Below are 24,707 nucleotides of genomic sequence, written 5' to 3'. Positions count from 1 at the left end.
AATTTTTTGTCTTTTTAACTTCTCTCTCTTTATACATTTATATGGCTAGGAAAATGCTATATTGTTATTTTAGCTTTTGGGAAAAAATAGCATTTTTACCAAAAACTATAAAACATAAACAACTCATATAATTTTTATCAGTTAGTATGTGTATGTCAAGAAATGACTTTTTTCATTCTAATTACAGTATACATAATATCTACCTACACCGAAAAAGATAGGTAAGAATAGGGATTCACTTTATTCCAAGGAAATTATATTAACTGAAGCTATTTAAGTATTAATTTAAGTCAATGTAATTATCCCATAGGTGATTCCAATAACATTTATCCCTACCATATGAATGTTAAACTGTTATAACTGACACATAGATAACCCACTCGTGACTTATAAATATTAACTTAATGAAATAAAAGTATTGTCCTGACTTTTTGATTAGATATTACATATCTTTTGATTTTATCTTTGTCAGATTAAATGAAAATTTTATGATCTTGTTTTAAAGTACGATTTTTTTTATTGAACTGCTTTTGAAATATTTCACTGAATGTAAAGCTTCATCTCGATTCCATAATTCAGTTTATCCTATGAAAAAAATATGTTAAATGTATCAGTCATATAATTGAATATACAATAATGCCTTTGATTTAAAAAATTCACCTAATAACTAATACAAAGACCTACTTAGGTGGTTTTATATTACTTATTAGATGTATTAGTTTAGGTGCAGAGAGAGTAAAATAAATTGTAATTTCTATTCGTTGCATCTATTCATCTTTTTTATATTTATAGAAGTATATGCTTTTTATCCTTTTAAATGTTTGTCTTTGTCAGTGTTTTTCCTGTTAGAGTTTACAACCTTGAGTGGGAACCATATCCATTTAATTTGCTCTTCCTGGTTGCTGCTGGCTGTCTGCTCTCTCCTTTTAAAGAGAAGGATTTTCTGGGGGAGTCACAAAATGATACTGATCTCTGTCTCCAACCCAACCTAAACATGGGTTGCCATGGATAAAGAGAATGGCTTTCCAATTGAAAGGTTGCATCATAATTGTCAAATAACATCAAATTCCTAATCAATGCAAATAAACAAAACATTGTGTGGAGGAGGAGGAGAAGAAGAAAAAGCAACAATACATGATATAATAGGAGGCAATGTAGGGAAATGGGAAGAATTCAGAATTTGCAACCAGAGGGAGCTGGGTGTGAATTCCAACTCTGCCATTTACTATTAATAACTTGTATGGCTTTGGGCAATTCACAACCTCACTGAAGACAGGTTTTTTAATTTGTAAAAACTGAAGTAGTACTTTATACAGTTATTGTGCCAGTTAGAAATGATGTCTACACAGTGCCTGACACATTGTGGGTGCTCTATAAATAGTAGCTATTCAAAATAGTTTAAGGTAGAATTTTAAAACACTATAATATTTCCATGGCTGTTTAGCAGTAAATTCTCCATTTCCCAGCATCTCTACATATTCACCTGCTGTAGAGTTATGCCATATTGTTCAGTTCTGCTTCCTGTCAGTTTCTAGATTTTTTTAATCTCTGCATTTTTTTAGGGAGGTGTTGATGTGAATTCAAAACAGTTAACAGCATCTCCATTGAATGAGTAATGCCCTTAAATGGCAATAAAACCCCTATGAAATGCTTGACTACTTAATTTCATTCTCAAATGCATTCTCAAGCTGCATTCCTTATCCTATTGCAGCCCCAAGTATCTGCAGTGGCAAAGATCTTCCTTAGGATACATTCAGCATGTCCACGAATGTGACAACTTTTGCTTCTGCGAGTGGCACATTTTTTTCCTGTCAGATGAACTCTCCTCATGTTTCGTAATATTAAATCTCTCCATAAATTTTACCAGCATTCTCTATTTTCATCCAGTATCATGGCATCAGTTCAAGAAGATTTTTCTTTTTCTGATGCTTAAAAACAGCATCTTTTAATTTAGACTAATATTCATAAAAGTTTTTTAATGCGTAAATGAAACCAAAGCCTAAGAAGTTTATGGCCAAATGAAATAACGATTAAGCGAATAAATCTGAGTTTTTTTTATATTTCTATTTGTGTTTAAAACAATTCTTTCATACAGCAAGTGAACTTTGGCTATGGTTCTCTGTTATGAAATTTAAAACCTGAGAAATTCAAATATAATGGTAGAGATTGACATTCCTTTTTTTTCGATAGCCGATTTATTTTAATAAAAGAAGATTTTCTGGTTAAAAGAAATAATTTGCATTAACTATGAAGGTTTAGATAGGAACCTATTTATTAAGCCACTATATTTGTCCTTTCTTGCTCTCAAATATTAGCAATGAGACTTAAACAGTAGTATATTTGTATGCATAGGTATGTGCGCATGTGTGTAAAAAATAGAGATGATACCAGCATAGTTCTATATGCATATTTAAATACATTTCTATTTGTAACATCATCTGTAAAGAATGATCTTTTTTTAAAATGTACCAGAAATTTTAAAAATTGATATTAGTTATATATCACAGATGTTTGAAGCTGAAAGGCGTTGTGGAAATGATTGTCCAACCCCTTCTGAAGCACTTAGTGTTCTTTGGTCACAGACAGCAGAAATGGATTCTGACTAAATCAAGTGGAAATGATTTTATTGAAAGGATATAGTGGAATTTAGAGGAGAACCCAGATCAGAAGAAAAAGACCAGACCCAGCCCTCTCAAATGGACGTAGGTAGCAGGAACTACGAGAGAATCTTGTCAAGATTCTTCCAGATTGATTGAGCACCAGCAACCTCTTACACCTTTATGTTGCTTGCCTCTGGTTTCAGAATTTTGGGAGAGAGGCCAGTTGGCCTAATTTGGGTCAATAACCCACTCCTTGGCTAGGGACTCCCTGAATTTCCATGCCACCAAGACTACACACAACGTAGGACTGGTTATTTCTGAACTACTTTTAGAATGTGCCTCCTGTGGATGTGGAGTTAGATGCTGGGTGGACCAAATCCAGCAAAAGCACCTTCATCTTCCAGGTGGGGAAAATGAGGCCCAGAGAGTGATTTTTCTGGATTTCTGACCCTGTTGTGATTAGAACTGAGAGGGCCTTCTAACTGCCCTATCTAGCATTTATTTGTATCATTTATGGTCAATTTTAATTTTTATCTATTTATAATTTTCTTCATTTTGGCCCCCAAATGTTTTCTTCACTCCTAGGACGATCGGCTGGCCGCCAGTGCATACACATACAAAGGTGGCATTGCTTGTGTGAGGCAAGATTCCAACCCCTTGTCCTCTCAGGCCTCCTATGTCACCCCCCAAACTGCCTTCTAGGGTAACACGTGGAGGTCCCCTCAGGCTCCTGAAACTCCAATTATCTAAACCTTAACTCATTATCTTTCCCCAAACCTGTTCATCCTTTCGTGTTCTCCTCTTCAGCAAATTACTAATTACCCATTACCCAATCCCAAAACCTGGTTGTTATCCTTGCTCCTCCCTTTCCTTCACCTTTTATATCCTCTGAATCACCAAGTAACCCATATTTTTGTCTCCTTAAAATGTTTTGAATTCACCTACTTCTCTCCATCCCTCCAGCTTTACCCTGGTTCCACCCCCAGCACCTCTCCTTTCTGCGACCACCGGTCTCCCATCCGTTCTTCCTGCTCCCGGTTTTACCCTCCTCCCTTCCCTTCTCTTGGATCAGGTGTGAATTTCTGACTCACAGACTCGAGAATGCTAAATTGAAAGTCTTTATTTTTTTATAACTTAATTTTAATTCCTGGCCCTGAGCCTTGATCCTCCCTAGTGTAAAAATCCAATCTTGTCACTCTCAGGTAAAGTTAGTCCAATTCGGCAGTTTCTCAGGTTGTTCAAGATTCTAAAACTTCTTCCCCTTACCCTATTTTCCCACACAGAAACAGCGTCGCACTACTGGGGGCTTTAGCGGAGTAGAGTTACTAGATTTAGCAAATAGAAATACAGAGCATACAGTTCAGTCTGAGTTTCAAAAACAAGAAACTTTTTTTTTGGCATAAGTACGTTCTATGCAATATTTGGGGCATACTGCTAATAAGGAAATCATTCATTGTTTATCTGATGTTAAAATTTACCTGGGCATCCTACATTTTATCTGGTAACCCCCTGGGGTAACAGCATTTATTTTCGGATCTTGACCTGGAACAAGCTTGTCTAACCCAGTGCCCATGGGCCACATGCGGCCCGGGATGGCTTTGAATGTGGTCCAGCACAAATTCATAAACTTTCTTAAAAAGGCTATGAGATTTTTTTGTGATTACTTTTTTAGTTTGTCAGCTAAAAAAAGTGTATTAGTGTATTTTATGTGTGGCCCAAGGCAATTCTTCCAATGTGGCCCAGAGAAGCCAAAAGACTGGACATCCCTGACTTCCAGGACTTTGTAATTGTCACTGCATTTGTCTGTCCAGTATCCATTCCTTCCTCCATCTTTGCAGACATAGCCCTAGTTTTGTTTGGGGGCAGCAACATGACCAAGAGCAGGCAGGGCATTTGTTGTTCCAGACTCCTTGCACCAAGGTGAGGAGTGGGGCTGTGACAGGGTTCTGGCCAATAAACAAGTGGAAATCTGCTAGTGGTTGCAGGAATGTTTTGTTTTTCCCTAAAATAAGGGATGCCAGTGCCACCCTACTTTCCCTTTTCTTCCTGTCTTGAAAGTAGACATAATGTCTGAAGCTGTAGCAGCCCTGTAGCAACCAGTAAGGGACCAGAAGGAGGGAAAGTCAAGATAACCCCAGAGACATAGCCTTGAACTTGCCAGGCTACCGAACCAAGGCCCTCAGCTGCCTGCCTTTAGGCAAGAAAATTAGAAACCTCTATTTTTCACAGCACTGTGAGACAAGTTTCTTTTACTTATAGCTGAATGCATTCCTAGCTTATGAGGTCCTTTACATGTGTCCCTCTCTGAGGTACTTGATCCATCTTTGTTCTATCAGCTCTGGAAATAAGCTGACCTGAACCCTTCAGGAGCTCCCCAGTACTGCTCATTTCAGCCTTAGCTGTGTCTTCCTTCAGTCGCCATTGGGCAGCCCATGAACAGTCTTTAGGATACATCTCCTTGCTATGGCCAGATGACATTGTAACAGACATATCAGCCCTCTCTTCCCAGTAACTTCTGGGCCACACATGGTGCCCACTGGAATATTAAGTCCCTTCTCCTACACCATTCAGGGGGCTGTGGGCAATTACAGGGCTGGTTCTGGTCCTCCTCTGCCTAGAAATGCTATGCAGGGACTTTTGCTGCCTTTGCATGCCCTTGCATATGGGGAGGTGGGGAGAGGGATGTTGGTAACCCTCCCTGCCTTCAAGAACCCTAGATGGGAAGCAGGATGTGAGTGTTTTCTACTCTTGGCTCCCACTGCATTTCACAGGATGTTGACTTTTCTACTCTCTGAGCCCCTCCATTTGACTGGAGTGAGGAAGAGAAAGAACATGGCCCTCCAAGCATCTCACTGCCTTTCTCCATACTTTCCTCCTCTATCGCAATTGGAGGACAGGAATAAGTAACAACCATTATTCCTTTTCTCTTCCCCATTTCAAATATATCTTATTCTCATACCAAATTTTGGCTTTTGATCTTTTGACCTAGGATCCATGTGGTCTCTTTATTCTCTTTATGGACTAGTTCTGTAACAATCTGACTGCCATATAGGGGAAGGTTGCAGTTCAGCTGGGACACTTCTTCCAGATGACTTTTGTAAAATGCAGTCTTGTCACGTCAGTTCCCTGACTCTGATCTCCAATAGCTCTACCTCCCTCCCAGCTTGGAGTCCAAACTTCTCACTGTTGTTTTTACCCTAAGGTCTCTTCGTGATCTGGGCCCTGCCTTTTTTCTAAACTTCCTGTCTCAACACTCTCCTGCTTGCCACTCCTTATTTGTTTGTTCTCTATCTAAGCTGATCCACTGGATAAGAAATCCTTGGCAGATGCAAATCTAGTCACTTTGTTTTGTTTTGTTATTTGTTTTTTTGACCTCTGTAGGTGAATCTAATGCGTAATGAGGAATTGAGAAGCAGCAGTGAGATTTCACATTTCCCAGAGTATTCTCACACACCTAATTTCATTTGGTTCCTATAGGAATCCCATGATGTAGGTAGCATATACTAATATACACAGCTTAGAGATGAGAAGACTGGAGACTGAGGAAGGTGAGGCAAAACTGGACTTAATCTTGGTGGTCTAGGCTGTTTCCACTCCACGGTGAATTTTTGTTGCCAGTAGTATCACATCATGTCATTTGTCCTATTTTTTTTAAAGAATAGAAAGCTATATCTTTTGGTATAAAAGCTGTATCTTTTGGTATCTAATTGTTCTTTTAATGGAATAATAGCCTCTACACAGCTATTATCTCACAATTCTGTTTATTTCCTTTCTAGAAATTTTCATGATTTGAAATTATTTCTCATTTGCTTACTTATTTGTTAGTCACGTTCTGCCCCTAGAATGTAAGCGTCACAAGGGCATGGAATCTATTTGGTCTAGAACAGTGCCTGGCACTTAGTAGGAAACTCAGTACCTATTTGTCGCTTGACTAAATGGAATATTCGTTTGTCACTTTATCTTTTTGCATTTGATTATTGAAGTTAGAATATAATTATTAATCATTAACTTAATTCTAACTGAAAATAATTAAAAAATACATAGTAATAGATTTCAATAAATATTCTCTGCATGAATGAAAGAATGATGAACTTCTGTAACATACAGTGAAACTACTAATATAGAGAGAATATTGTTTTGATATTAAATGGCAAGTTTTATTTTTGCTTGACTTGTTGAGGGTTTTTTTTTGGTGGGAGGCTGATGTATCAAGTATTTTTTAATATTCATCAGTCAACTAGCTTATTTGTCCTTATCAAATGGAGCTCAGCTCTGGAACTGATATGTTTATAATGTAATTTCATTAAAATTACTGTATTTAGATAGCTCCTGGCGTCTTTCATTAAACAGAAGTTGTTCAATTGTAAGTGTTTGAGGCAAAGATCTTTTGATAGTTTTCAGTGCTTTCACTGAGGGAAAAAAGGCAACATGATTCAACCTTTAATTATTAGAGAATGAAAATACCGTGCAGACTGAAAGGATTAACATAAACCTGAGAGTGTTCTGATTCATATTCCCAGTTATAGGAACTCCTACAAGAAGAATATCTGTGTGGACATGCTGCGAGATGGTTATCATAAGTCCTTCACCGAGCTCTTCGCTCTGATGGAGCAGTGGGATGCCCTGAGGGAGGCTGCGAGAGTCAGGTCCCTCTTCTGGCTGCAGAAGCCCCTGGAGGAGCAGCCTGATAAACTGGATTACTTCTACCATTACCTGACCAGGGCTGAGGACGCTGAGAGGAAAGGTGAGTGGTGGAACTGTGGGCACAGCACAGAAGGAGCCAGAACAGCGAGCTCCTGGGGGAAGATTCCAGATTGTTTCATGTATGAATTTGAAACATTAAGACAACTTAGCACACTTCAACCCAGTCAATTAAGCGTCTTTATGGAATTAAGGAAAGGGAATGTTGGATCACGAGGCTGCCCAGACACGGGGGCATTCTGGCGATGTCCTTCCGAGCCAGGGAAGACAACACATAGCACCTAATAATATCTCCAGAACTTCCCCATGGATTAACATAGTTTCTATCATTAGGTTTAAACCTTTCTACAGTTTTTCTGTATATGTAATCTGAATGTTGACTTTCATAGAGGAGATACTTTCAAAGAGTACTATAACTTGAAAATCACACTGATTTTCCTAAGTTTAGATAGTGGACTTTGAAGTTTGGGTCAAGAAGTCCTACTGATTTGAATCGGAGAATTTATCTTTGTAAATAGTAAAAAGACATGAAAATCCTGCAATTCACAATTGCAAATAAAATTGTCAATTTTATATTTTCCATTACATCATTTCCAATAAATTTTTTGTATTTCAAAATTTTCCACAAAGTTAGTATACATTCCAAGTATTAAATATTTTCATCTCTACACTAATTATACTGATATTGTTGTCATAAATATTTCTTAGTTACATATTAGGAACTGGTCATTTTAACTAGTCATCTATAATCAAATAAAAAAATGAAATTCTAGAATTTGGCATGTAAATTTGGTATTCTAAATTATTCTTTTCTCCAAATTTTTTGGGGAAAATACCACAGGATTCAAAAAGAAAAACTCAGGCCTCAACATGACAATGTCTACATGTCATTTCAGGCTTTTCTATGACAAAATAGGGTATTAGAAACTTTTTGTTACCCAATGGTACCATGGAGAAAATTTACGGAGTCATGTAAACAACATTAGAAGAGTGTCTATTTGCTGGAGCCAATACATATTTCCTGTCAGGTTGTGACCTGACTTATGAGTATGAGACACACAAAAATGTGAACAACAAAACAAATGAACTAGGGTGTGTGTGTGGCAGGGGTGGGATAGGAGGTGGTTATTTATATTATGAAAAGGGTTTCACTTCAGGATGGATGTGAAAAAAAATATTTTGGTGAACTTTAAAATATTATTTACAATTATTTCTCAAGAAATTAACTATTGTAAATAAAAAGTGCTATTGTAAAAAAACCTCCATTTTGGCTGGGCGCGGTGGCTCATGCCTGTAATTCTAGCACTTTGGGAGGCCAAGGCGGGTGGATCACCTGAGGTCAGGAGTTCGAGACCAGCCTGGCCAACATGGTGAAACCCCGTCTCTACTAAAAATACAAAAAAATTAGCCGGGCATGATGGTGGACGCCTGTAATCCCAGCTACTCAGAAGGCTGAGGCAGGGAATTGCTTGAACCCGAGAGACAAAGGTTGTAGTGAGCTAAGATTGCCCCATTGCGCTCCAGCTCGGGTGACAAGAGCAAGACTCCATCTCAAAACAAAACAAACAAAAGAAAACAAAACAACGTACATTCTAGTATTTGCCCAAAATTCTACAGTGATATTTAAACTGAAAGTAGAACTAATTAAGATAATATTTTCTCATTAGCTGTTTTATTCCATTGAATTTTATCATATTCAGTTTTAAATTGAGGCTTTCATTGGAGATAGTGTAAATATAAGCTAAATATGTCACTTGTCATAAGGTGTCATAGATGTGAGCCAGCTTGTCATAAAGCTTTTTCAAATTTATAAGAACCTAAAATGCCAAATAGTCTATTTCAGGGTAGAAAACATTTTAATATATAATATTTCTTAAAGAAAAGTTACTATAAGTAAAAATGTTTCTCCAATCCAAAAGTTAAGAAAGTCTGAATTTTTGTTTTGTTTTGAGACAGACTCTTGCTCTGTCAACCAGGCTGGAGTACAGTGGTGTGATCTCAGCTCACTGCAACCTCCTTCTTCCAGGTTCAAGCAATTTTCCTGCCTCAGCCTCCTGAGTAGCTGGGACTACAGGCACAAACCTCCATGCCAAGCTGATCTTTGTATTTTTAGTAGAGACAGGGTTTCACCATGTTGGCCAGTCTGGTCTCGAACTCCTGACCTGAAGTGATTCTCCTACCTTGGTCTCCCAAAGAGCTGGGATTATAGGCGTGAGCCACCGCACCTGGCCCAAAGTCCAATGTTATAATAGCCAAAGTCTCTTCTGTAGGATTATCTCCCACAAAATGCAGTGGCTTTTGTCTGGTTGAAATATAGAAAATTAAAATTATTACAAAAGTATTACTTCAAAAACTTTAGCTGAAGGACATGTAAACATTTGTGTCACCTTTTTTCAAAAATTGTTATAATTTTTTTTCCACATTCAACACATGAACTTTATTGGAGGAAAATTGTGGTTTGAATTAGGGATGTACCAGAAAATGAGATATGCACATTCACTCTTATTAACTTGAATGAATCCTAAATCTTAAAATGTGTATGTATGCCTAGAATATAGAAATATGTTAATAGTATCTTAAAGTTCCATTCTATATGGTTGTGACGTTACAGACAATTTTCCTGAGATAGCATATAACTGAGCATTCTCGTTGCTTCTCATTGGAAGAACCATCACTCTAGGGTCACAGTGAAGTTCATTTAATCAAAGCCATGGCACTAACAATAGTCATCTCAGGTCAGTTCTATCTCTTGAGACTTGCAGAGCAGTAACCTAGAGTTATTTAAATTACTTTATAAAACACTTGCTGTTTTATAGCAAAGGTGTGTTTAAAGTAAGCCAATCATTTCTTTTTGGGATTTTCCATTTGTTAAAGTGTTTCTTTGTCCCTGATACTTTTTTTAAAAAATATTATCCATTGTCATGAATCATTGCTGTGCCATCTGTGACATCTGATTTGGGCCTTATGCCCCATGGGGCTAGGGAAGAGATGACAATAATGGTAATGGGTAAGAGAATCAATAGATAATTCAAACATTATTTACACTTGACTTAAATTTATTAAGGGTTGAGCAGCAATTTTTTTCTAACAATGTTTGTTTAAGATACACAAATTATGTTCTACTAAAGCAAAATTCCACAAGTATTTACAGATTTGATGTAAAGCAAAACAAAACAATTTTCTGGCAAAATAAGCTTGAGAAATACCCAGTGAACTAACACTGAGGTTAAGCAGGTTGATTTATTGCAGGACTAATCAGAGCATCTAGCATGCTGATGTATATTGTGTGGTTTACTGAAAAAGGAAATTTGCAAAAATGTTTCCCAAATGTATTTTATTGTAGAATCTTCTTTTTAAGGAGCATAAGAAACCCACAATAAAATTGATTTTCATCTTCTGAATATACCTGCTGACAATTCAAGGAAGTGGTCTACGCAAGGAGAGAAGGCTACTTGTAGCCTTTGTAAAGGGCACTGGACATGTATTTGGATTGCCCAAAGATTTGAAACTTGAATATATTCTTTTATATTTAATATTCTAGAAAATCATCCTTTTTTTTCATAGAAAAATAGCTTAGCTGACAAGTAGTCTTTAAATATGTAATCTTGGTAGCTTATCTAACTCATTCCTAAAAAAAAAAAACCTTATGAAATATTGCAAATATTTTTACATTAAAGTTTAATTACTAAAATATAAAAAAATTGTTTCAGGACTGCATATGTTTTTAATTTTATATATATATACTTTTTATTAAAGTGGAAAATATGAAATGTTTTACTTACTGGCTTCTAAAAGCAATAACTCTCTAATCAGTAAATATAACCAAGAATATGAAATATTACAAAACAGACTTTAGTGTTGTATTCACATTATGTAGGAAGTTCATAATGGAAAGACAAAGCACAGAAGTATTCTGAGGTGGGAGTATTTGCATCAGATAAATAACTTAGGTTATGCTCTACTTTTCACCTGAGCTGTCACCTGGTGTGAGTGTCCTCGAAAAGCAGAATGGCTCTCCGGAATCCCGAGCAACTTCCAGGACAGGGAGAACTTTTTATTTTGTTTTCCAGTTATTAAATTTATTTTGATATAAATCTTAATTTCCATTGGAATTTTAAAGAGTATATGTAAAGGAATAGAATCGGTTTTAGAAATTTCTTTTGAAACATTGGGGTGACTTACAGTTCTGCAAAACGACCCTTTGTTGTAATCAACCTGTTTCATTTTTTCTGAGTTTTGGTTTTAATCTTATAGGTGTCCTACTGGGCAATATTTTTCATAATTGTAATCTCTTCAGGAATATGTGGGTTGACTCCTCTGGTAGTCGTGAACAATTAATATCCGTGAATTCTAATATGTAATGATTGTTATTAAAAAGTTATTGGAAGGGTAACCCAGAGACCACTGCATTTTATAATACAACTATGCTTTCAGCATAAATACAAAAGACATAAATATTATGAATTTGTTCATATTCACCATTAGAGTGGAATTTACAGGACTGAGGCACGACTTATTAACACATAGACATATTCATTCAGGTTTACTATCACAGTGGGGTTTATAAGACTGATTCACAATTGATGGGCACACTTTTTATGTAGATATAGGTTAGATACCCTCTAGGAAAAAAAACCTACAAGAGTTTAATTAACAACTTCCTGAGTAAAAACGACTAGTATTTATGCATTCCAAGCAAAAAAATACCCATAGAAAACAGAAGCATAGAAGTCTACTCTTTCTTAACATTGCTAGAAATTTGTATTGCTAGAAACATTGCTTGAAAGCATACGGAGCTTATAGGGTCACTCTGATAATCATTTCTTGTATCTATCAGGCCCGTGACATTTTTATGGTATGAAATACCTTGGTATTTTCATATGCATTCTGCTTTCTTCATTTACATTATCTTTTGCCATGACTGAGAAACATTGCCATCTCTAGAATCTCTAAGTACTTTCAAACCTCCAGTGGGAAAAGTACTCAATGATACTACGTAATCCTTTCTTCCAAAAGCGCTGAGCACGTTGTTAGTAGGTATTGTCCTGTCCTACATCTTAAAGCCTCCTATTTCAACCAGATAGTGTCAATTTCCTACGTGTTCTAAGTTTTCAGAAAGGCTTTTATTGCTTTACTCATCTGCACATCCTTTAATTAATGTAATTAATATAATAGTTAAAATAAATTAATTTTTGCTTTTAGACCCAATTTTTAAAATTGGTAATCACATCTTTAAGGAAAAATAGGAAATAAATGTCATGATATTGGTTTGCCGTTCTAAAGGGTATGCCATGAGACCTCTTTCTAATGCCATTCATGGTGCTTTTCTCTCTTTGAAGAATCCTTCGAAGATGTATATAATAACTTGTATGCTCTGGCCTGTTACTTCAATAATTCTGAAGACAAGTGGGTAAGGAACCACTTCTATGAACGATGTTTTAAGATTGCTCAGCTGATCAAAATTGACTGTGGGAAGAAAGAAGCCGAGGCACACATGCATATGGGTCTTCTCCACGAGGAAGATGGTGAGTGGGCATTTGCCAAGATGTCTTGGGTGTGTTTTGGTGGATCCTGAGATCACACAATGGAAAAACACGTGGTGGTCTAGAAAAAGACCTGAGATTTCAGCATAATCATGTATATTATTGATATCAAAAAGCAAAACCATGTGACTTATGGACCCAGCTTCAGTATTCCTTGCAGAATATTTTTTGCAGAATCCCTTGCTCATGCTTCTGCCTGAGTGCTCAGCCTACAGTTCCCACCCGGTAACATCCTCACCAAGAGAAAGCATCCTCCCCCACCCCTCCACACACAGGATGAAAAGAATGAAAGTTATACTTTGTGATTTTCATAATGCCCCATGCCCCTTATATGAAAACCAAGAAATATCTGTATAACTCACATACCACCTCATCATGATTTTTAAAATAATTCCTGAATGAAATACTCATTTAAAAATAACTTCATACTTAATAATGTTAAGACAAGCCAAAATCTAAAACAACAACAAAATTGTCAGAAATAGATTTTGTATAGTGGCTGATCAAGGATTGCAAATAGGAATTTAAGAATGGAAAATTTTTATGGCAGAATACTGTGTAGATAATATGCAAAGAAAACATAGGGAAAGATGAAAAGATTTGCTCTTGAATAATGCCATTTCTTCCCTCAAAACACTATCTAATTTTGCATAAAAGTTTTTACTTTGGTGAAACTGCTAAATTTTAAAAATATTTATTATTTTGTGACTAGGACTGCATAGGACTTTGAAAGTGCTTCAGGAAGTTGTAGTTCATGTGATTGTAGCTAAAGCTCACGAAGTGCCTGAACATGGTCAGAAACCACCATGCATGGCTAGACATAGGGAGTATTAGAAAAGCTTAGAGAAGTGAGAGATCATGCAGACTAGATTCAAGGAAGGCACGATGCAGTCAGGAGGGACTGGCAAGGGACTTGGAAGATGGGTGGAATTTAGGCTTGTAAATAAATAGGAATATGTTCTGTGAAGAGGGAACAGTGTACACTAAAGCATAATTAGAGCAACTGGTAAGAGGGACAACCTGCGTCCAGTGGGAAGTGTAGGGTGTTTTTTGGAATAGTTAAATGATTTTTTTTCACTTTTATTTTAAGTTCAGGGGTACATATGCAGGTTTGTTACATAGGTAAACTTGTGTCATGGGGTTTGTGGTATAGATATTTCATCACCCAGGTACTAAGCCTAGTACCCATTAGTTATTTTTTTGTGATCCTCCCCCCTCCTCCCAGCCTGGGAAACCATAGTGGGAAGGTAGAATAGGGACACACCAGCAGTCAGAGCTTGGACTTAAGCTTCTGTACACGGAGGGCAAGGAAAGGAGTGTGATACCAGTCTGTCTGTGATACAAACTGTGAGAGGAGGGTCAAGAGGAAGGGGGATGGCTAGGAAGCTGCTGCACTCAATGTAATTAACTCAGATAAAACAATGGAAAACTACTGTATTTAAGAGAACATATTTAAGTATTCCACTGCAGTGCAATCTATAGTATCCCAGAAAAGGGAATTAGCTAAATGTATTTAGCAACATCCATGCAATAGAGTTCTGTGCAGTCATGAAATAGGTTAAAGCAAAAGTCATTGGTTCATTCAACAAATGGTGATTTAGAACCTAGTGTCAGGGGATAGAAGAATGAACAAGACAAAGTCTCTGCCCTTGTAGAGCTTACATTCTTCTAGGAAAACCAGGTCTTAACAATCAATAGCTATATAATATAATATTGAGTCAGTGTTAAGTGCTACAATAAATAATAAAGTAGAGCAAGGGGATACACAATGGTTATCACTTTATATAAGGTGCTTATCTATTATAAGGTGAGACAGCAATGAAATGAGGGAGAAGCCCTTGTGAAAATCTGAAGAAAGGGGTTCCAGAGGGAAGATGCAATAAGTGCAAAGGTCCTGAGGCAAGTGCATGCTGATCATTGCCTAAGGACCAGCAAGAAGGCCAGTGTGACTGGAAGACAGTGAGTGGAAGGTGGGAAGTGGAAGAAGCTGAAATTAGACAGGGAGGCTTAGGATAGATCACACTGGGGCTTGTAGGCCAAGGCAAGGACTTTGGATTTTATTCCAAATTAATATAGGAAACCCCAAATATGTGTTAATTTCAGAAAATGCTCCTGATACATTAAATAGAAAAATAAGATATAAAACAATGTAAAATATATTTATGTTGTGCATATATACTACACTAACATGTTAACAGTAGTTATTTCTGAGTGCAGAGACTCTAGGTGATTATAAATGTACACACTGAGGAGATACGGCTTACTATAAATTGAGAAGTTATTTCAAATTTGTTAAAAATTTCTAGTCTGTTGCTAAAAGTCAGGTTTTATTTTTCAAACTGTACAAAAGGGTTAAGTTCTTCCTTATATAAAATTGAAAGTAAAATTGTTTTTATTTTGTTTTTGTAATTACACCATCAAATTCTGACTGGACTGTCAAATGGAGCTGTCAATTACTGACCCCCCCAAAAGAAGCCATAGAATAAATCATACATATTATGTGAAAATAGGACAAAGAAGTCAGGGCTGTGTTGATGAAACTGAAGAGTGGCTGTAGTGAGATTCAGATAGCTGTCATAAGTGTATTTTGAATTTTTCTGTAAATTTTATTTCTACTTTTTTAAAATTTTGTTTGATTTTTAAATTTTTTATGGTGGTGAAAAACATAACATAAAACTTAGACATCTTCGTCATCTCTAAGTATATTTAGCAGTGTTAAGTATATTCACTTGGTTGCACAACCAGTCTCCAGAACTTTCTCACCTTGCAAACCTGAAACTCTTTACCCATTAAGCAACAACTCCCCATTCCCCTCTCATTCTGATTTTTAAAAATATCTTAAAATATTTCTGTTGGAGGATTTATACATTGCTTAATTTATTTATTCATTCATCTATGCACCCATTTGTTCAAGAAATATTCTGCCTATGGGCTCTGTGGTTAGTACGCACGGCACCATGGTCGCACCTACCATTTAGTGGCAGCCACACAGCGACTGAAGGAAAGGATGAGGTTGGAAAATGTGAGCAGTCAGGGAGGGTCTGCCATGAGATTACACTCTCAAGTCCTTGGCTTGCTCGAGTTTAGATGCTCCACCCTATTGGATGATGAAATGCACTCACATTTCATAAGTAAAAAGTTTGGGTTATGAAGAATTGTAAAGGCTTTTGCTTTTGAGATCGTTTGAGAGTGTGTTATTTTGTTTTGGAACTACTTTTGTCAGATCTAAAATATTTTTCTAAGCCCTTAAATAGTTCATAAACCCTAGAAACATACCTTTATTGCCTGACAGATAAAACAACTAAGTCAGTGTTGATGAAAACTCTGGAGATTAACTTTGAGTGTTTGATGTACCTACTGAAGGTGAAAATTATCTGTGAAGCTTCTGTAATATGGGGTAGAATTTTCACCCTAAGAAATGTGAATTAGGACTTTCAAGAATATGTGGCTAGAGTGGAGTGGGGACTTACCTGGCTAGAGGGTTCCCTCTGAGGCGATGATGGCCCAGCTTCCGCATATCTGATCTGATTGGTCCAGACAAGCGAATGGAGGCCATGCAGCAACAGCTAGGTGGCAGCTGTGCCCAGGGACAGGTGGCAGCATCCTGATTCCAGGGGTGCCCTCATTCATGCTAAAGTGGGACATTAGCTGGCAGATGGCAACGGGTAGGTTGTCAGGGCCCAACCAAGCAGGCTATAGTCCTTGACAGGGCTCCAGCACACTCAGGGAACCATAGCAGCACAAATGAGGAACATGAGCAGAAGCCAGAGCCACAGAGACTGGGCACATGGCTACAGTCAGGGGTCATGTTCATCCCACTGGTGTAAATGTGACCAGAGCCCCACGCAGCGCTCCCTGGCCAGAGTCATGAACAGTAGACAGGTTCAAGTCCCCACTGCTGCTAAAAATGGGTCTTTGGTGTGCGGCATGGCCTGGTTCCCTTTGGCTCAAGGGCTGGCAGTCTCATTCTTTAGGTCAAATATCTTCAGATCTTTACCTGGGGTGTCTGGCTTGGAGTAGTCATCAACTGAAAAACACTTGGAACAAATCTGTATCTCTTTCAGAATTGTGACTTTATTTGTAAGGTTTTTATTATGCAAACAGGACAAATGGACAAGCAGCATTCTCACTGTGTCTGTGGGGCACTGGAGAAAGCTCTCAGACACTGGATCAATAGATGTTCCCATTCATTCTAGAGCTGCACACAGAGGTCTATCGGGGCCAGACATGACTGGGGAAACACCAGCTCCTCCTTTGGTATGATTTGAGGCCAGGGAGCAATAGCAAGATGAGTGGCACAGCCTTCATTTCAATCCTATCCTGCCAGGTCAGCATTAGTGGTTGGATACAATGCTAGCCTCTTCTCTGGCATGATGAGGGACTGGGGTCCAAGCCTTGCAGTTGCAGCTTTATTGGTGAGGTTTGGTGGGCAGGCAAACTAGCAGTAGGGTTTACCACACCAGCATTCATAGTTGAGGAAGCACCAGCACTTTCCTCGCTCCTCTTCCCCATGATGAGCTAAGTTCAAGCCTTGCTTTTGACCAAATTAATGGACTTAAGCACTGAGACTAGATGGTTTACATTGAGCTGTGCAGGAGGCCAGCCTTCTTTGTGGGGGGCTAGACTGGAGAGGTCAGTCTTGGACAAGTTAACCCTTCATTTCAGTCCCCATTTTAGTCCTTTCCCTTCTCCCAATTCCAGTGGGTGGCTTGTAAGTATCATCTCCCACTTCATCAGCAGCCCATTCCATTTCAACCCATTAGCTTTGAGTCTAGATACTGACTTTGCTGTGGGAAACCCGGAGGAAAATTAGATGTCCTCCTGAATGATAGATGATTAGTGACAACCCCAAGTTACTGAATATATTCACTGCAGACAAGACAAGGGAGACCATTGTAAGAACAACATAGAAAGTGCACATTTTCCGGTTTGGAAGACCCTCCTGTATGACTTTAGTACAGAGTTGGAGTAAGGCTAACCATAGTCTACGCATTAATTCCAAGTTCTTCCAATGACTGGGGGACTTCTGAAGAAAGAAACAGCTGTCCTGACTAGCTTGCTCAGTTCGGATCCTAAAATTTATTGTTGACAGTTTTTGGACAGACACTAGCTAGTGTATCTCTATAAATTGCCAGGAGCTCAGAAGGCACCAGGAGCAGCACAGTATTGTGAAAACACATTGGAATAACTACCAGCTCTCCCTTGAATCACCCAGCAGTGGAAGGCAGACCCAGCAACAGACTTCTGGAGGAGGCCACCACTATAAGGGACTGTCCCCTTTCCCGTTTTGATCTCATAGAGAGGAGTTAGAATTGGGAGCCCACTTATCCCTGTTTGCTGATGGTCAGTACCCTTCCCTAATTATCTCCTCTACCCATTCTTTAGTGATCATGGCACTATGTGATATTGTTTTATTTTTCCATGAGTGTTATGAAGCAGTGGTTCAGCTTTCTTCTCAGTACAGTATCCATCCCATCCTTGGCAACTTATTTTACTCTCAATAAAAAAAAACAATGCATTCTATCATTGAGTCTTAACCCTGTAGGTCTCCCACTCCTCAGTTTTCTAGGGGTCATTCCTGCTAATAGTCACCAACTCCCAAAGGCTGACAACAACTCTGCTACTAGACCCTCTTTTTGAGTCTTCAATCTATCTCTGCTTTCCTGACTTGCTTCTGGAAGGCCATGATGGGTGCCTAGACAGATATTCCATTTACTGGAACAATTGCCATGCTAGCAAGGTAACTTGGTAAGCAGCACTCACAGCAGACCAACTGGGAACAGCATTGCTTTGTGAAAACTTGGAGAGGCAGGAACAATAGCAGGGTTCTGGTCTCCCATTATCCTGTCATCAGATGCTGTATGATTAGGAGCCAGACGCAATGCAATATGACATGGCAAAGCCTTGGTACAGTTCAGCATTCATGATTTGATGTAACATCAGCCCCTCCCCTGCATGATCAGCAGGGGGTGTCAGGGAGGTGGCGAGGGACCAAGGAGAGAGGCCTTGTGGTTGCAGTCATAGGGCATGGCATACAAATAGTAAGATTTACCACATGGGCAATCATAGTTTGGGGAACACCAACCTCTCCCCTGTCAGGAGAGAGAGGCCTCCTGACAAGCCTTTGCAATAGGTCATGATTGATTGCCTTGAGCACTGAGCCTAACTAGTTTCTATGGAGCTTTGCTAGCATCCATCTTCTTTTCTGAGAAGCTGGCCTGCAGGGGATCAGTTCTGGATGTGTTAACCCCTACCTCTCAGGTCTTCAAATTATGCATAAGGAGATTTTGGTTATATTATGACCACAAAAGTCCTGTCCTTTAAGAATGAGGACAAAGATGGGACCATGAGTAAGTCTGTAAGCTTCAAAAGAAGCTTCACTCCTAAGACTAGATGTTTTCAAGAACTGACCAAAGTAGAAGAGAACTAGTGGGTTAAAGTAAGAGAAGAACAAATGTCAGCGCTAGAAGAATGCCTGGTAAACACAAGAATTTTTACCAACTACCACCCACCTTTAGTTGGCAGAAGAGGATTCCACCAGCATCACATGGTCAGTGAGTAGAACCAAGGGGAGACTGTCCACTCTGCTTGCCTTTGAATACCAGGACTAAAGAGCATCCTCCTAACTGAGGGATGTAGGAGATGAAAGAAAAACTAAGCATTAATCCAGAGGCTTAACTTGGGAAAAAGAACAAACCTGTTAAAGTGGTAGTTTTAGAAAACTGCTTTGTATCTTCATAAAGACAAAAGTAGAAACTAGGAAGTCATAAGGATAGAACCAGATGATATGAGAATGAGCACCAGATAAAATCAGGAAGGCATTCAATACAATGTCTTGGGAGAATTAAGGGTACAGAGTAGAGAAAGAGTGAAATTGACATAATGAAAAATTGAGTCCATGATGTTGAGGACAAACTTGAATAACGATCTCAAATTGCAGGGGAAGGACTAAGAAATGAAAACAATGAGAGAAGATGACAAATATGGCAGTTCCCGAGGAAGAATACACAATAATTGGAAATGAGACAATAATCAAATATATTTTAAGAATGCTTTCTTGTTCCTCACATACCCCAAAATTCTGAATATGCACATTAAAATAGCTTTTCATGCTCCAGTCACAATCAATAAGGAGATATTCATAGCTAGACAAATCCTTGGGAATTTTTTGAATATTCAAATAGAGAGAGACTCCTACCTGTATGCAAGGAGAAAACACAGATCACCTGCATTGAATTAAAAATTAGACAAGTATTCAGCTTTCTCCTTTGCAACAATAAATGCCAGAAGGTAAAAAGAAGTAGAGTCTACAAAGTTTGAGGGGAGAGAAAAGAGAGTTGAAATGCTGTACAGTTGAGAATTGAGGGCTATAGAGCAAAGTTCTGGTTCCTGGGTGAAACAACAGGAAAACATTCTTATATATGCAAGGTTCAGAAACTGCATTATGAATACAGTTTCTGTATATCATATTCTGGAGCCCAACAAAAGATAAGTCAAAATTAAAAGTTCAAGAATAGAGAAATCCTGATGTAAAAAAAATTGACAGTAAACAGTTAAATCAATTAAACATAAAGTTAAGTTTGCAAAAAAACGCACAGTAATTTTGGCAGTAGAAGCTACACAGTATGAAATTAAGTATGATTTTAATTTTTATCTTCATTTTTAATATTTACTATTGTACAGTAATGTTGATTACTTCTCTATCTTATTTTAAAAATAAATTTTATGAGAAACTTTTATAAATACTGTATTAAAAAAACAAGTAGAAAATATGGGCAAATATTTATGCAATTTTAGATGAGAAAGACCTTCAAAACAAAAACAATTGAATAAAGCACAAGGGAAAATGATGGGGTTTATTGAGGGACAATTATATCCTCTCTGCTCCAAGTATAAAACAAATTCATGGGAAACAAAAGAGTCGGACAGATCATAATTGTTAAGGTTGATTAGAGAATAGAGATTTAATCTGTTCTAATGAGAGTCTCTATTCTCCCCCAGAATTAATCTTAACCACCTAGCTACTGGCAGACTGGTCAAGTTCAGGCTCTTGTACAGGCTCAATGCTTGCTCCTGTGAGCTTCCTCATAGAGTTCAAAGATCACCCTCCTTGAGAACTGAGTCCAGAGAAGATGAAAGTAGAGAATTTCACCAGTCAGATATGTCCTGCCTCTTCCCTTGATGAGAAGTGAAGAATGAAGGAGAGAGGAAGTCCCCTCAAGGAAACACAAGGCTGGAGGAACGGAATTTCCTCTATGAGAAACAAAAATTGAGAGATTTGACACATAAGTTTAAAAATATTTATTAAAGACCTCATATAATTAAAGTTAACAAAAGCTGGGAAATATTTGAAACAAACATGATAATGGATTAATATTATTATATGAAGAACATTTACAAATTGGTGAGAAAAACAACTAACATAACAGTAGAAAAATAGGTAAATGAATTAAGAGAAAATTCCACGAAATTCAGCCAGGTAGAAAGCATGAGAAAAAAGCCAACATTGATAATTTAAAAAGCACTAATTTAAGCACTAAAGATATGCCACTTTTCACTTGTAATTTTAAAACACGTTTACTATGTTCCTACTGTATTCAAGGCACTGGGCCAAGTGCTGGGAATAATAGCTGAAAAGATATTTATGGCCCCTTGATTAGTGGGCTTGCATTTCAGTGGAAGAGTCAAATTTGTCCTCTGATAATTACAATAATGTGAGTGACTATATGCACCAAATTCAAATGTGGAGGAATCAAAGTTGTCTATTTATTTGTTTAACATAGCATTTAATACTTGTGACGTTTTGATAAATATGCTTCTTACATTGCTGGTGATAGGATGAATGAGTCTGACATTTCTAGCATACAATTTGGCATATCTATCAAGAGTCACTTCTAAAAAATCATATATGAAGGCAAAGATTTATATAAAGACATGTTTTGTCTTTGCATATGTATTATTTGTAAGAGTGAAAAAAGGACACGTGACTGGGCACGTTGGCTCATGCCTGTAATCTCAGCACTTTGGGAGGCTTAAGTGGGAGGATTGTTTGAGGCCAGGAGTTCAAGATCAGCCTGGACAACATAGTGAGACTCTGTCTCTACAAAAAATAAATTAGTCAGGTATGGTGGCACGTGCCTATAATTCCAGCTACTCAGGAGGCTGAGGCAGAAGGATCACTTGAGCCCAGAATGTTGAAGCTACAGTGAGCCATGATCATCCCACTGCACTCCAGCCTGGATGACAGAGTAAGACCCTGATTCTAAATAATAATAATAATAATAACAACAACAACAAAGGACACAATAGAAATGTCCTACAGCAGGTTAATAGTTAATTAACCATGGTAACTACACATGATGAACTCTTTTCCAGTTATTCAAAATGTTGTTTTCCAATAACCATAATGGTAAGAGCCACAATTTATTGAGTGCTATGTGTCTGTCATTACAAAAATGCTAATTCTGGCCAATAAGCTATAATCAGTCACTTCCAGTTTGAAGTATGGAGGAGCGGATATGAGTTGTCCATGCTGTATCTATTTTGCCATGACAACCATGGAAAACTTGTGTTGAGGTGGTGAAACCACAAGATGGAAACAACCTGGATCCCTGAATGACCATTTGGAGGGGAGCTACCCTACAGAGCCGCCCAGTCCTCAGTGGACTCTATGTGAACAAGAAAGTTACTTTATGTGAGCCCCTGAGGTTTCAGGATCTATTTACTACCACTGTAGTAAATTTGACTTTTGACTAATACAATCTCCAACACTTATATGTCCTTATTGTGAATGAGGGATTTCAAGAGTACCGTTAATGGTGTTTGGCAGTGTCTTTGAAAATTTCACGCAATGGTCTAAAGTGTCCCTTTGGAATGTGATATCTTATGTATTTGTGCTTCAGTAAAAACTTCTGTTTTAACATTTTTGAAGACAAACAGATACCTCAATTTACCAATATAAGTCTTTCAAAAACTCCATTTCTATTTCTTTAATATAGAAAAAGTGGATGTATTTTACTTTTTCCTTTATGTATTTCTGCATTATTTCATTATAGTAGACACGCAACATATTTTTTATCTAAAAAATAAAAATATACAGTTTTTTAAAGCTAGCTGATGTAGAATGCCTCCATTGCAGGTCCACAATAGTGTTTTACTTACTGTGCAAGGTTGTAAACTGTTTCAGGATACCATGATTATTATTACTGAAGATTAAACCCAGAAGGAAATAGTAGACCGCTTAACTGACACAGTTTCCTAGTGTTTCCATCTGGACCAAAGACTCAATACCTGGTCATGGGTCTTGGGATTGGGATCCACTGCTCAAAACGTGAGCTCCCTGATTCAGTCCTGCACTCCTAATTTCCTTCACTCAAGTTTCTTGAAAGCTCCTGCCAGGCTAACTCAGTAACTCAGTGTGAAGAAGAACCAGCCAATAAAACAGAGGTGTCTATGGAATACTATGCAGCCATAAAAAGGAACAAGATCATGTCCCTTGCAGGGACATAGATAGAGTTGGAAGCCATTATCCTCAGCAAACTAATGCAGGAACAGAAAACCAAACACCACATGTTCTCACTTATAAGTGGGATCTGACTGATGAGAACACATGGACACATCATAGGGAACAACACACACTGTGTGGGGGATAGCATCAGGAAGAATAGCTAATGGATGCTGAGCTTAATACCTGGGCTATGGGATGATCTGTACAGTAAACCACCATGGCACACTTTTACTTATGTAGCAAACCCGCACATCTTGCACATGATACCACTGAACTCAAAAGTTGGGGGAAAAGAAAAAGAACAGAGGTATCAAAGGAGTAGGCACAATAGTTATGGTTGTCAACATTGAACACAGCATACAGACTATATTAGTCTGTTCTCACATTGCTATAAGCAACTACCTGAGACTGGGTAATTTATTTATTTTTTATTTTTTTATTATACTTTAAGTTTTAGGGTACATGTGCACAATGTGCAGGTTTGTTACATATGTATACATGTGCCATGTTGGTGTGCTGCACCCATTAACTCATCATTTAGCATTAGGTATATCTCCTAATGCTATTGCTATCCCTCCCCCTTCCCCCACCCGACAACAGGCCCCAGTGTGTGATGTTCTCCTTCCTGTGTCCATGTGTTCTCATTGTTCAATTCCCACCTATGAGTGAGAACATGCGGTGTTTGGTTTGTCCTTGTGATAGTTTGCTGAGAATGATGGTTTCCAGCTTCAACCATGTCCCTACAAAGGACATGAACTCATCATTTTTTATGGCTACATAGTATTCCATGGTGTAGATGTGCCACATTTTCTTAATCCAGTCTATCATTGTTGGACATTTGGCTTGGTTCCAAGTCTTTGCTATTCTGAATAGTGCCGCAATAAACATACGTGTGCATGTGTCTTTATAGCAGCATGATTTATAATCCTTTGGTTATATACCCAGTAATGGGATTGCTGGGTCAAATGGTATTTCTAGTTCTAGATCCCCGAGGAATCGCCACACTGACTTCCACAATGGTTGAACTAGTTTACAGTCCCACCAACAGTGTAAAAGTGTTCCTAGTTCTCCACATCCTCTCCAGCACCTGTTGTTTCCTGACTTTTTAATGATCGCCATTCTAACTGGTGTGAGATGGTATCTCATTGTGGTTTTGATTTGCATTTCTCTGATGGCCAGTGATGATGAGCATTTTTTCATGTGTTTTTTGGCTGCATAAATGTCTTCTTTTGAGAAGTGTCTGTTCATATCCTTTGCCCACTTTTTGATGGGGTCGTTTGATTTTTTCTTGTAAATTTGTTTGAGTTCATTGTAGATTCTGGATATTAGTCCGTTGTCAGATGAGTACATTGCAAA

At 37.9% G+C, this 24,707-nt stretch overlaps 1 protein-coding gene across 8 annotated transcripts in view; it reads left to right on the top strand.

Moving 5' to 3' along the window:
- TTC29 (tetratricopeptide repeat domain 29) overlaps positions 1 to 24,707 on the top strand; it is a 284,139-nt gene that overhangs the window by 29,731 nt on the left and 229,701 nt on the right. For all 8 annotated transcript variants that reach the window (XR_009212917.1, XM_032148009.2, XM_032148004.2 and 5 more), the window contains 2 exons: positions 7,121 to 7,344; positions 12,641 to 12,826. Coding sequence is in view for 7 of the 8 variants with exons in the window: in XM_032148009.2 (XP_032003900.1) it covers positions 7,121 to 7,344; positions 12,641 to 12,826 (410 nt within the window). In the remaining variant the exon portion in view is untranslated. The remainder of the gene's footprint in view (positions 1 to 7,120; positions 7,345 to 12,640; positions 12,827 to 24,707) is intronic.

This window comes from Hylobates moloch, unplaced genomic scaffold (genome assembly GCF_009828535.3).
Source record: "Hylobates moloch isolate HMO894 unplaced genomic scaffold, HMol_V3 SCAFFOLD_3, whole genome shotgun sequence".
NCBI classification, from domain to species: Eukaryota; Metazoa; Chordata; class Mammalia; order Primates; family Hylobatidae; genus Hylobates; species Hylobates moloch.
Note: the sequence above shows the minus strand (reverse complement) of the source record. Positions and strands in the feature narration are given on the sequence as shown.